Source organism: Bubalus kerabau, chromosome 5 (genome assembly GCF_029407905.1).
Source record: "Bubalus kerabau isolate K-KA32 ecotype Philippines breed swamp buffalo chromosome 5, PCC_UOA_SB_1v2, whole genome shotgun sequence".
NCBI classification, from domain to species: Eukaryota; Metazoa; Chordata; class Mammalia; order Artiodactyla; family Bovidae; genus Bubalus; species Bubalus kerabau.
This window is the reverse complement of record NC_073628.1, coordinates 135,690,727-135,704,346: the sequence shown is the minus strand read 5'-3', so window position 1 is coordinate 135,704,346 and position 13,620 is coordinate 135,690,727. Positions and strand designations below refer to the sequence as shown.

The following is a 13,620-nucleotide window of genomic DNA, read 5'->3' as shown; positions in this document are numbered from 1 at the left end:
CCTTCTTGAGACTTAGCTCTCCGCCTCGCTGCTCTTGGGCCCAGCCCGGGTGAACAGAGGGAGTCTTGGCCTTTGTCAGCTGGGTTCATCCGGTGGGTGTTCGGGCTGCCCTGGAGGTGTTGCTGGCAGATGGGCTGAGCCTGAGGTCCCCCAGCGTGGCGGGGAGCAGAGGGTTGAGGGGATCAGTGACACAGAAGGCTTTTTCAGAAATGGAGCCCCCAGGGGCGGCCGGGTGAGGCGGGCGGCAGCTCTGCTGTGGAGCAGATGCGCTCCTGGGCTAGGGGCGGGGGCCTCCTAGGAGGGTCCCCCTCGGGGCGGCCCCGCACAGCCAGGCCCTGTCCCCAGCTGTCCCCCTGAGCCCTCCCTGGGGCCTGGCCGCCTCCACTGTACACCCGCCTGGCTCTGTTGTCTTGCCCAGGTCTCTGCCACTCCGTTGGGCCTCAGTCTCTCCCCTCAAATGGCCTTGAAGGCTCCCGCCAGCCCTTTGATACCCGCCCTCCTCCAGGCTGGTGGCGGGGCATCCAGGCTGGCACACGGCCTGCTGACCTTGTACCCACAGCCCAGTCCCCGTGTCCCAGGGCCGGCGTCTCATCTTACAGGTGAGAGACTGGGGTCGCAGATCGTGTTCCTGTGGAAGGTCCCAAGGCCATGCTGGCTGCAGGCCCCTTGCAGAGGGCGGGGGGGCAAGGTGCAGCCCCTCCCCAGGAGAAAGGAAGGGCAGGTCTGCAGAGGAGGCTGGAAAGGGGGGATCTGCAGCCAGGGGTGTTAACGCCAGGAGCGCCCACCCCCAGCAAGGCCGCCCCTTCAGAGACAGTGTGTCTTGTCACTTGGCCCCTGGGAGGCCCAGGAAAGGCAATGACGCAGGGGACCAGGGCAGACGGGGCGTGAGAGTGGGCAGAGCAGGGCGTCACCCCGGTTGCCACTGACTCAGACGCTGTGCTCCGGCAGCTTTCTGCCCAGCCCACCCTGGGCCCCCTGCACCTCCAGACGGGCCCTGTTTATAAAGTCGATGGCTGGACTTGCAGGGCACCAAAGGGGAACACCTGTGGGTGCGCCGGGGCCTGGCGCTGCTGTCGGGGGCGCTGGGGACCCAGCTGCCCTCTCTCTGCTGTGCTGCCGCAGCCGCACGGGGCTGAGCCCCTCAGCAGTTCAGGTGCGGCTGATACAACTGCGCTTAAATGTGGTAAGTTTCACCGTGAAAGATGCTCGACTGCATAAATCGTTAGGTAAATGGAAATTACATCCCTGCTGAGACGCCCGTGCGGGTGGCTGCGAGCAGAAGGACAGACAGTAACAGGTGTTGGCGAGATCGTGGCGCGGTCGGCGCCCTCAGCTCTGCTGGTGGAGACGGATCGGTGAGGCCGCTCCAGGAAGCAGCACAGACACTGTACGTCCCGTGTTGTGTTCCAAGGCATTTATCCAAGAGAACAGAAAACGTGTCCATGTAGAAGTTTGGGTACGAATGGTTGTAGCAGCTTTAGTCATAAAACAGGCAGAAAATGGAAGTGACCCAAATGCCCATCAAATGACGGGCAGAAACGTAAAATACAGTGTCCCTGTACAGTGGAACGCCGTGCGCGCGGCGTGTGTGTACAGCTTCAGACGTGGAAAGGCGGGAAGTACGGACACATGATAGCTGAATGAGCCTTGAAGGTGAGAGAAGCCAGTTACGAAAGGCAGCGTGTTTGAGATTCATTTCTGTGGGGCGCCCAGAACAGGCAGATCCACAGACACAGAAGGGAGGCCTGGGCTGCTAGGGGCTGGGGCAAGGGGTGACACAGACCTCCGGGAATCAGACAGCGGCACTGGCTGTACAGCTTTGTTGTTGTGCAGTCCAGCTGCCAAGTCGTGTCCGACGCTTTGTGACCCTGTGGGCTCCAGCACGCCGGGCTCCTCTGTCCTTCACTGTTTCCCGGAATTTACTCAGACTCGTGTCCATTGAGTTGGTGATGCCATCCAACGTCACTTTGCAACTTTACAAATGTACTAAAACCCACTGAATTGTGTACTTTAAGAGGATGACTGTCATGCTCCGTGAGTTAGCTCTCTGTAAACACACTGTATACATACGTGCATTTGTGGATCGTGGCCAGGATAATACTAGATGGTGATATTCCCAGAGTCAGACCATCTGGTCGCGATCTTGGCTTTATTGCCTTCAGCAGCTTACTCACCCTCTCTGGGCTTCAGGTTTCTCAACTGTAAAATGGGGATGGTAATCAGACCACCTCACAGGGTCGTCATGACAGTTACACGGGCTACAATCCGAAAGTCCAGAGAAGTGTGCCTGGCAGGTGGCAGAGGACTTGGCCGAGTCAGCTGACACCAACGTTACTAGCGTCTCAACCAGAAATCCCCCAGGGCCCCTTCCGACTGTCGCCACACCTGGGCCCTGGCCCAGCCCCAGCCCGCCCCCACCCTCTTCCTTCCCCTCCCCCTCTGCCTGCAGATGGTCCTCACTAATGTGAGAACTGTTGCCATAACAACAGCTCTGCCCCCAGCAGCAGCGACTGCATTGGAGCCGGTGTCACGTGACGGCTCTGGGCGGCATCACCATGACACTGCCAGTGAGCCAGGAGGTTTATGGGGCAGGAGAGCCAGGCTCGTCAGGGGACCGGCCCGACCCCCACGCAGCAGGCAGGCCACCGTCAGCAGGAGGCCAGCCCTTGAGGCCCAGGAGGATGGGGTGGACAAAAAATGTCGAGAATTGGCTCTCTGACCCTGTAGCCCTGTAACCATCAGAGGGAGATGGAGCAGACAAGAGGGAGCTGGAGGCGGGCGCCCCCGGGTCCCACAGCCCTCTGTGTAGCCGCCCTGGACCAGCAGGTCTTTCCCGAGGCAGACCGTGCCGGACGTCAGGGAGTGGCTGTGCTGGGCTGGCTGGAGGGCCTGAGGGCTGCCTGCTGCAGAGAGAGGCCGCCAGTGCGCCCAGAAAGGGCCGGGCTGGGCAGGGTGCAGGATGACCCTGCTCCCTCTTGACCATGCACGCGTCTGCCCAGGAGCCCTGCAGAGCAGAAGGGCGGCCAGGGCAGGGCTGTGAAGCCTGACCCACTCTCCAGAGGGGGCACTCAGCGTGCAGCCGCTGGGGCAGAAAGCAACGGGTCTCCGTGCTCTGGCCCTGCATCTGAGCTCGCCGCCTGGAGCCCACGGGTGCCCGGAGGCCAGGCACTGCCCCTCTGTTCTAGCCGGCGGCTCCCACTGGAGGTGCCAAGCCCCTGGCTGTTTCCCAGGAGGATGGCAGCCCTGGCATGCCGGGCACCCAAGGGGGCTGTGCTAACACCGGGAGTTGTCTGCCTGCAGCATTGCAGCAGCGCCCGGCGGCGCCCCCTGGTGGCCCATCGGGGACAGGCACACCTCAGGATCAGCACAGCGAGACTCCTGGGGGGTGAGGCCTGGGAACCCCGGAGTGGGCTTTCCCAGAGAGAGGACGGTGCTGTTTGTGCCCATGGAGCACACTTGGGCTGAGGGCCCAGGACACACTGCCCCGAGGCCTGGCCTCTGGAAGTCAGAGCCTGGTGTCAATGGGGAGACTGCTCTGGAGGCTGCAGCAAGGTGTCCGGGCTCTCAGACGGGGCCCCTGGTCGTGTTGCCCGTAGTGGGGCTTGGACGGTGCAGGTTCCTGGGCCCTGGCTCCAGCCCAGGCATCTCTAGGGGTGATACCCTGGCACCTGCACTTTCAGCCCTCTCCAGGAGAAGAGACATTTACTCAGGCTTCACCAGCTGCAGAGCTCCACAAGCCAGACGGTCAGAGTTGACTAGAGCCTTGAGTGTCCCCAGCCCCAGCTCCCTTATTCTATCCATAGGGCAACTGAAGGCCAGAAAGGGGGAGTAATTTACCCGAGGCCCCACAGCCAGCTGGCCCGCACCCTGCGGAAACCGCATGCCCAGCCCCCCAAGCCGCCTCTGTCCCTCCCCGCCAGCCTCACGGCTCCTCTTGGCCGAGTGCCCCCTGGAGACACGTTACTGGGGGCCCCTGAGCCAAGTCTTCTCATTCAATCAAAATCGAAACTGCTGGTGACAGGCAGACACCCCTGCCTCGTGATTCCGGCCCCAGGGGAGTCCCTCCTGCCCCCTTCTGGCCCCTGGCGGCTCCTCGCCTTGCCTCACATAGCCTCGCGGCCAGCACCTTGCTTTGTCGCCCTGGTGCTGCCTGGGTGCTCTGCCCACTCAGCAGCAGTGGGAGGATCACTTGCTGGTTGAGAAGGTTCAGGCTTCTCCCGGGCAAAGATGGGGACCTGAGAGCCCTCCATGGCAGGAAGCATGGACTGGCCACGCTGCAGGGCTCCGTAACAGCTGCCTCCAACCGTACTGTGACTTAAGGGGGGGATGACTGAATTAGTAGCAGGATAAACTGTTCCACACCGCATGCTGGTGGAGGGGGAGGCTCTGGCACGGAGGCCCAGCCCAGGCTCTTGCTGGGGCCTCTGGGCTCAGAGAGGGGTGGGGGGTGGAGTTGCAGGAGGACCGCTCGGCTCTGCCCGATGGCGGGGAGGTCTGTGTGCAGGGTGCTCTGTCCTCTGTCGGTTTCAGCCCTGCACCAAGCCTCACATGAGACAGAGCCTTCAGAGGCCACGGCCCCTGGGAGTCCATCTAGGGCAGGGTCACTGGCTGCCAGAGTCCACAGAACCCATCCGTATGACCTCTGAGCAATGAGGATATGTGAGGTGGGCCTGCAGTGCCTGCCCCGGCCAGACCTTGAAGGTCATGTCCTAGAGCAGAGAAGACAGACAGAAATGAGTCAGACTCCCAAAGACGTGGGACTCAGTGTCCACAGAGTGGTCATCTATAGACACTGGGGGTCGTGTGGCGGCACATAGATGCCCAAGGACCTTCTGGTTAGGGGTCATGTTGTCAGAGAGATGTGTGTTTGTAACTGGCTCTTAGTCAAAGCTATGGTTTTTCCAGTAGTCATGTATACATCGGAGAGTTGGACTTATAAAGAAAGCTGAGCACCAAAGAATTGATGCTTTTGAACTGTGATGTTGGAGAAGACTCTTGAGAGTCCTTTGGGCGGCAAGGACATCCAACCAGTCCATCCTAAAGGAAATCAGTCCTGAATATTCATTGGGAGAATTGATGCTGAAGCTGAAACTCCAATATTTTGGCCGCCTGATGCAAAGAACTGACTCATTTGAAAAGACCCTGATGCTGGGAAAGATTGAAGGCGGGAGGAGAAGTGGACAACAGAGGATGAGATGGCTGGATGGCATCACCAACTCAATGGACATGAGTTTGAGTAAACTCCGGGAGTTGGTGATGGACAGGGAGGCCTGGTGTGCTATGATTCGTGGGGTCACAAAGAGTTGGACACAACTGAGTGACTGAACTGTAACTTATTATTCTGATATTTTACCTGTGTGTGTTAGGGGCCTAAACTGGGACAAATTTTAGAATTTATAGAAGATTTAGGTGCTATCCTTGGGACAATAGGGTCAGGAGAGTTTTGTTTTTTTTTTCTTTTTGGAAGTTGCTGAGAGAGGGTGTGTGAGAGAGAGAGAGATGCCTCTCTCAGGTCCTCTAGCCTGGGTTTCTAGGTGGATGTATCTTGTGCTGTCTCAGACAGGTCCGTTACACAGTGGTCACCCCCACTGGTGACATCTGAGTGCGTCTCCACCCCAGGGCAACACGGGGCAGCCAGGCCAAGGCCTCCAGTGCTGGAGCCTCGGGCCCGCCCCTCCCCACCTGGTGGTGCTCACAAGCCTAACCCCCTCCGGCTGGAGTGACGTGCTGTTTCTTTTGAGCTCTGAAATGCTGGGGCTTGAAAATCTTCCTCTTGAGGCACTTCCGTTCCTCCTGTTGGTTCCTGCCTGGTCCATTCACTCGGGATGCAGGAGTCAGTCTAGAGGCTGGGCCCCGCCTCAGGCTGAACTGAATGTGTTGCAGGTAAGTCTCAAGTGTTCACCTGGCAGCCTCTGAAGTTCACGTCATTGTCAGCCGGTATAATTCAAGCTGTGCAGAGCTTGGGGAAATGTGCCTGCTGGGTGAGGGGCCCTGAGTCCCCCTCCTTCCTGCATGCCCCTAAATCTCTTGGGGTCGTTGTCCTCTCGCCCACTACATCAGGTTTCAGATCCAAGGCGAAGAGCTGGGCAGGGCATGTAGCTCCAGCCAATCCGGGTCGCCCCCCCACCCTACCCCACTCCTGTGGAGAACTTACTGTGGGCGTAGCACGCACATCAGCTCTTTAATCCCCCTGACAGACCGGGGAGTGGGTACCACTATTCTCCCCTCTTCCTGGAGCATACAGCTCAGCAGGGTGGTGAAATGCCTCGCTCCAGGTCGGAAGGAACAGGGTGGGAGTTACCGCCAGCACCTGCCCTTGGCTGTGCGGACTGGACCTACGGTACCACTGGGCAGCCCTTCCGTTGGGACTCAGGAGATTCATGGTCTTGCCGTCCGGGGAAGCCTGCTGCCCGGATCAGGCTTCAGGCAGAAAGCACCCTGCTCGCCATCATCTTCCCAGGGTGCTGCCCCATCTCCAGCCCCAGGGACCCCTGTGCTCTACTTCCAGCTTTTCCCTCTGCACTTGTGGTGGGGGACGCATCCACACAACTCTCCGTGTGCACGTCTGCGGGGTGGCAGAGTGGGAAGCTTGTGATCCTGATGTGACGGCCCCCACGGGCTGCCTGCCGGACCGCGGAGGGGTGCGTCTGAGGTGTGTGTGCGTGTCGGAGGCCCTCCGTGGTCATGGAAAGAACAGCCCTGCAGTCTCACATGGAGAAAGTGCCTGGTTTTGAGTCCACCTCGATGGGACGCTGTGTGCATCTGGGTGGGTGTGCCTGCCCCTCCCCCAAGTGTGCGCACTGGGTGCAGAGTGGACTCCTCACAGAGACAGCAGTCTGTCTGTGGTCTCCTATGAGAAACTCCACCCCGGTGCATGCTGGGAGGATGCTGTGGTCTCCTATGAGAAACTCCGCCCCGGTGCTTGCTGGGAGGGTGCCGTGGTCTGATATAAGAAGCTTCACCCCAGTGCATGAGAGAATGCTGTGGTCTCCTATGAGAAACTCCGCCCCGGTGCATGCTGGGAGGATGCTGTGGTCTCCTATGAGAAACTCCGCCCCGGTGCATGCTGGGAGGATGCTGTGGTCTCCTATGAGAAACTCCGCCCCGGTGCATGCTGGGAGGATGCTGTGGTCTCCTATGAGAAACTCCGCCCCGGTGCATGCTGGGAGGATGCTGTGGTCTCCTATGAGAAACTCCGCCCCGGTGCATGCTGGGAGGATGCTGTGGTCTCCTATGAGAAACTCCGCCCCGGTGCATGCTGGGAGGATGCTGTGGTCTCCTATGAGAAACTCCGCCCCGGTGCATGCTGGGAGGATGCTGTGGTCTCCTATGAGAAACTCCGCCCCGGTGCATGCTGGGAGGATGCTGTGGTCTCCTATGAGAAACTCCGCCCCGGTGCTTGCTGGGAGGGTGCCGTGGTCTGATATAAGAAGCTTCACCCCAGTGCATGAGAGAATGCTGTGGTCTCCTATGAGAAACTCCGCCCCGGTGCATGCTGGGAGGATGCTGTGGTCTCCTATGAGAAACTCCGCCCCGGTGCTTGCTGGGAGGGTGCCGTGGTCTGATATAAGAAGCTTCACCCCAGTGCATGAGAGAATGCTGTGGTCTCCTATGAGAAACTCCGCCCCGGTGCATGCTGGGAGGATGCTGTTTGTGGCAACTGTGTGTTACCCTGGTGACGGCTGATTTGAGGGAGAATGTTGCCACCTTCTGAGCCTGGGAAGCACACATCCAGACATCGGCCGACAAAACCTATCATTGTCAGAGTCATGTGGGCCCCGGACTAACACCCCACCCCAGTGAGCCTCGCGAAGATGGTGGAAAAGGGGGGAGAGGGATGACGGCTGTTACCGGTTTGGGGTCAGAGATGGGTAGGGGTGTGGGGTGAATCCTTTTACAGATGCTGCGTATTCGTAATTTAGAGTTAAAAATGTGAAGAGTACAGACACAGCCAGATTCTGAGGCGCCCTCAGCATCCCTCACCTGAGCTGAGCCTTTGGGGTGCAGGGTGATGTTCCCCAATATGGCCACCAGGGGACGCTGCTGGGGCGTGGAGGGATTGGTGGGGTGGTGCTTCTGCGACTGTCCTCAGCCCTGCTCTGTCCCAGCTCTGTCCCCGCCTGCCCCCATGCTCACCTGCTCCTGGGGTGGCACCCTGGTGCCACATGTTCCTCCTTATTACATTTCTGCACCTCCAGCCAGTCACCTCACCCACCCCCAAGAGCCACGGACCCGGTTGGACTGGTCACTTCCAAGGACTTCTGTGGCTCTGATTTGGATACTTTGGGGTAGCTCTGCCCCACTCTACTGGCATGTTATGAGGAGGACCCTGTGTGAGTTAAACATTTTTCTCTGTTTTGTTTTGTTTTGTTTTTTTGAAGACATCTTCCTAACGGGACACACATCCGTCCATTCTTTTTATGTATGCTGACCGTGGTCGAGTCCGTCCATGCTTGTGATGGCCCCTGAGTACCTGCTGTGTGCTGCCGCTGGCGGCACCAAGATGCTCTGTGAGGTGCAGGGCCCCACCTCTGGGGCTCAGTGTCTCCTCCGTGAAGTGGGGCAGCTGCACTGAGCTCCCCCACGTGCCGTGTGCCTCCACTCACTGAGGCCTGCAGGGGGTTGGCACACATGGTCTCCAGGTCGCCCTCGGTCCCCTCCTCTCTGGACCACTCACCCCTTGGCTGTGCCCGCCTTTCCCCTTGTCTCTGCCAAATCCATGGAAAGCATCTCGCTGGCCCAGAAACCCGTGTCTCAGCAGCATATTCTTGGTCCTCATATAGGCGTCTTAGGGCCAAGGTTTAAATATACATGTACACTTTCTGACCCTGCCTGTTTTCCACGCCAAACCATCATGACAACCATGAAACGGCGCCAGGTGAGCCTTGCCAGGATAAACAGTCACGGGCAGCAGAGGAGTGATGTGAGGAGGCCCGCCCTCATCCCTGCCAGCTGCCAGCCTTCCTCCACCCCAGAGGTGGGGAGGAGAGGAGAGAAGACTGGGCTGGCCTGGGTGTGGAGCTACTTCTTGGGAAAGGTGCCCCTGAGGCTCTGGGAGGGCCGTGCACCTGGCTCCCTGCCCCCCTCCCCTGCCCCCACCTCGCTGACAAGGCAGGCCGAGCAGCCGCCAGCCCAACTTAGTCTTGGGGAAAATGCCTCCTGAATTCAGAGATGTCCTCCGTGGCAGCTTTTAGAGCTGCGCGCTCCTGCTGGGTCTGGGTGGGTGGGGGCTCATGGGCTCTAGGGTGAGACCCCGGGGGACTGGTTGAGGCAGTTGCCTGGGGTCAGAGCTGTTGGGTTTTCTCTGTTGCTTTGTCGTCATCTCTGTGGGCCCCTGACTCTCCCAGGTCGCTTTTCAGGGGGCATTGAGGGAGCTGCCTGCATTCAATGACTGGTCCAAGGTCCAAGAGAAGCCATGGGTTGGGCGGACTGTGTGTCCGCTCCACAGAGGCTTCCTGGCTGGAGTGCAGGAGTGAAGGGGACGTTCTGGAGTGTCTTCACACTTGGTACCCTCAGTCTTTCGGATGCTTTTCCCCCGGAAAGGCGATGGGGTCTGTTTCTGTTGGCTGTGGTCACCTCTCCTTTGTCTGCGGTGATGTCCTGCCTGCAAACCACAGCTGGTTCCACAGCCCTGATCCTTCAGGAGTCTGCACTGGGGCTGCGCCCACACACGCTCGCCCGGATGTGCACCTCTGGCCTGGGGTCTGCATGCCCAGCCTTCCCGCGGCTGCTCACCGCCCCTCCCCACCAGCATCTCCGGGGCCCTGCACGCCGACGGCCCCTGCAGGTGCTCCCAGCCAGGGCCTGATGCCAGCTCCCACCAGCTCCCAGCGCCGACCCCTAGCACCACTCCCTGGCTCTGGGCTCAGTGACATCACAGCACCCTTGCAGAGTATTTCTGCCCCGGAGACTGGCCAACACCACACATCCGGGCACCCCTGCCTCCAAGAGCCAGGGTGAAACACCAATCCATGCACCACGGCAGGCTGGGTATTGGGCAGATGTTCCAGCTAACCCCAACTACAGGGGCCTGGTCTGGAACCTCTGCTAGGAGAAGCTGCTGCTGCTAAGTCGCTTCAGTTGTGTCCGACTCTGTGCAACTCCATAGACTGCAGCCCACCAGGCTTCCCCATCCCTGGGATTCTCCTGGCAAGAACACTGGAGTGGGTTGCCATTTCCTTCTCCAATGCATGAAAGTGAAAAGTGAAAGTGAAGTTGCTTAGTCGTGTCCGACTCCTAGCGACCCCATGGACTGCAGCCCACCAGGCCCCTCTGTCCATGGGATTTTCCAGGCAAGAGTACTGGAGTGCGGTGCATTTGCCTACAGGGCCCCCCAAAGTGATGTGGGCCAGGTTGGTCCTGTGGGTGTCTGGGAGGACACTGAAGGCTGGTGCCCCTGTCCCTTCCAGGGCTGGGACCTCAGGGGCTCAAGGGCGTGTCCCAGGCCCTTAGGAAGGCCTGAAAGGCAGTCATGTCCCAGGACCCATCCAGGGATGCAGCCTCTGGCCACCTCCAACTCAGCAGTAAGTCCTCCCCACTCACCCAGCTCCTCTCCTCCCTCCAGACCCTGAGTCCCAGAGAAAGAGGACCGTGCAGAATGTCCTGGATCTGCGCCAGAACCTGGAGGAAACCATGTCCAGCCTTCGAGGGTCCCAGGTGACTCACAGGTAAGAGCCCACTGCCCCTCCTCCTCTCTGTGGAGGGCGGGCCCCCCACCTGGGCCGGGGCAGCATGCACCGAGTCCATGGGGGGAGCGCGCCCTTGCCTGGCGTTGGCTTCTGCTGGACACTTTGACTTCATCTCGTCAGGCTGGAGCCTCACTGGATGGGTGGAAGGAGGAGCCAGCACGAGGCTCAGGCCATGACTGCCCTCCTCCACGCCCTCCTGGGTCTCCACTTCCCCGTTGTCTCAAGGGCTTGCTCACTCCCTTCCTCTCCCTGTGCTGAAGCTTCCACGTGCCCTTCCTGACATGCAGCAGCCTTTTTGCCCCCTCAGCCGGCAAGCGGCCCAGCCTCCGCGCCGTGCGGACACCCTCCTCCTGCCCCTCACGAGCCCTTGCAGCCCCACCGTGCGGGGCACCCCCGCCCTCCTGCCGCGCCCCCACCCTCCTGCCGCGCCTCTCTCTGCCCTGGTGTCCTGGCCCCAGGCTCGGCATGACTCAGAATTTCCTGCACTGGCTCCTGGGGCTGCCCAGATGAGCTCATGCTGTCAGCTCCAAGGGGGACAGAGGGCCGGGCTACACCCTGGGGTAGGGGGCAAGCCGCCAGGATTGAGAAATCCTGGGGGTGTGGAGCAGGAAGGTAGAGAAGAGTCGGTTCCTCCCCACCTCCTGGGATTGGAAAATGAGAGCAAATGGGCAGTGGGAGAAGGACTTCTCCTGACCCAGGTGTGTGGCCAACTTATATGCAAACCAAACTTACATACCTCCAGTGACAGAGGACTCATCACTTCCCAGCCATGCCGTCCTCGTGGGGAGGTGGTGACTGTGAAGGGGAGCTGAGTCTGGCCTCAGTGGCTCCCAGCTCCCTTGCTGAGATCCTCTTGTCCCTCCTTCCCACGCTCCTCCCCAGCCCTACCCCATCCCCCGCCTGGGACACTCAGCACATCGCTCCCAGACATCTGAAACATTTCCCGTGATAAGCAGAGCTTGCTGTCTCTGTGATTACCTCTGCTCGAGCCAGCAGGATTCTAACTGCTGAAGGAATGTGATGAGGAGGGCTGAGAAGAAAGTGGATGTGGGCTCTGGGAGGCTCTGGGACCCTGTACATCCGTCTCCAGCCCTCCCAGCCCTAAGCAGGAACCCACGTGGGACAGGGGTCTGGCTCGACTCTTCTCACCGTTTTGAGGACCCAGTGGATTAAGTCTTGGATGCCCTCCTTCCCCAGCCAGGGAAGTTGTTGGAACAGCTCAGCCCCACCTTGCCTGCCAGCCCCATGCCAAAGAAGGCCCACGCGCTCTGCTCCTGAGGGGTCACACCCCAGGTGACTCACCCGCAGGGCAAGGGCAGCAGCCCCCGTCTCCTGTCCCCACGCCCGACCCCCACACGAAGGCAGCTTGACCCCGTGCAGGCCTTGCTGCTTTCTGCAGGGGAACAGGAAGGCCTCGTGTGTAAAGTTGACCAGTTAGAGGGCAGCGCCTGGGCCTCTGGCTCGTCTCCCTCTATGGGAAAGGAACCAAGAGCCCTGAAGCCACCCTTCTGTTTACTGTGGACCCAGAGCCACTTCCCCCCTGAGCCTTTGGTTTATGTTATTCCTGGTGCACACTCTGATAGCCAAAACAATGACTCCCTCAGCTTTGATGGCTCTTGTACCAAACGCTTTACATCAGTCAGCCCTCCCTTGGCCCTGGGAGTGGACAGGATGTGCACACAAGGCCTGGTTAGAGGAGGAGCAGCGAGAGGCTGGGGAGAAGGGGCCACGTGCCAGACTCGCCCAGGCTGATCAGGGTGCTTCTGCATCCAGCGAGTCAGGGGCGCAGCTCCCAGGACAGACACGGGCTGTGTCCTGGAGGAGCTCACGGCCCAGTGAGCACGCCCAGCAAGGCGATTTTCACCCTGGAGTCACAGGCTGCCTGTAGTTTAGTTCCTTTTTGGAAACCTTTCCGCCCGTGCTACTTCCCCTATTTCTCTGGCTCGATTCCCCCACAAGGAGAGAGTCTGGGTCAGGGGGCTGGGGCTGCAGAGGAAGTGAGACTGCCCCCCGGCCACCCCCAGCCCGCTCTGGCCCATCACGCCGTCCACCCCACACACGTCCTCCCCAGAGAGGAGCAAGACTGGAAGGTGGGATCTGGGACTGGAAATCAGGGACCCAGGTTTGAGCTAGAGTTTCGGCCACTGACTCAGAGGTGTCTGGAGGTATGTTTGGGATAAAGATGAGCGGTGGGGTCAGGGCTGCCCCCTCACCGCACTGCCAGGAGAACAGAACCGGGGGCACAGCCGCTCTTGGTGCCAAGTTTGCCCTGTAAACAGGCTTCCCTAGAGCGCCCATCCCAACCAGGACTGTCACGCCCTCTTCCTTCTCTCCTAGTCTCCTTGACACGGCAGCTTGTTTTTATTAAGTCCTTACTGCGTGAGGCTCAGTCCCGAGTCTCAGGCAGAGAATCCTCCTGCTTGCTCGTCTGACCCGAGCAGCAGGAGTGAGGCCGGCCACCTCTCAGGACCATAGGCGCCCCCTTCAGGGAACTTCCATGCTCCCCAAGCTCTGCGTCATTAGAGAGACAAAGCGTGCAAGGCATGGCAGGGCCGGCAGGAGGGCCCAAGGGGAGACGCCGGGCAGCAACCAGGCCGGGAAGCCTGCTCACTGACCACCCTGCCATCAGGTCCCTGCGCACCCACAGGGCTTCCACAGGGACCACCATCCGGCTCAACCTGAGCTCATAACAGAAAAGAGGTGCTGGACGCTCTGAGCAGAGTGGATGATCGAGGCCTTCTACTCTTGCGTGACCCCTCCCACCCTGCCGCACGGGTTTACTGGGCACCTTCTACATACCAGGCACTTGCATGTGGTCCTTCTGAATCTATATATGATGAAGTAGCTGTTATAGTTTCATCTCCATTTGACAGATGAGGAGATGGAGACTCAGGAAAGTTGATGAGGAATCTGGCTCATTATCTATTAAGTA

The 13,620-nt window shown here is 59.8% G+C and overlaps 1 protein-coding gene across 2 annotated transcripts in view; it reads left to right on the top strand.

Annotated features, from left to right (window-relative positions):
- The window catches only part of NAV1 (neuron navigator 1), a 192,002-nt gene that overhangs the window by 105,344 nt on the left and 73,038 nt on the right, over positions 1-13,620 (top strand). For both annotated transcript variants that reach the window (XM_055583228.1, XM_055583227.1), the window contains exon 5: positions 10,565-10,667. In XM_055583228.1, the coding sequence (XP_055439203.1) occupies positions 10,565-10,667 (103 nt within the window). The remainder of the gene's footprint in view (positions 1-10,564; positions 10,668-13,620) is intronic.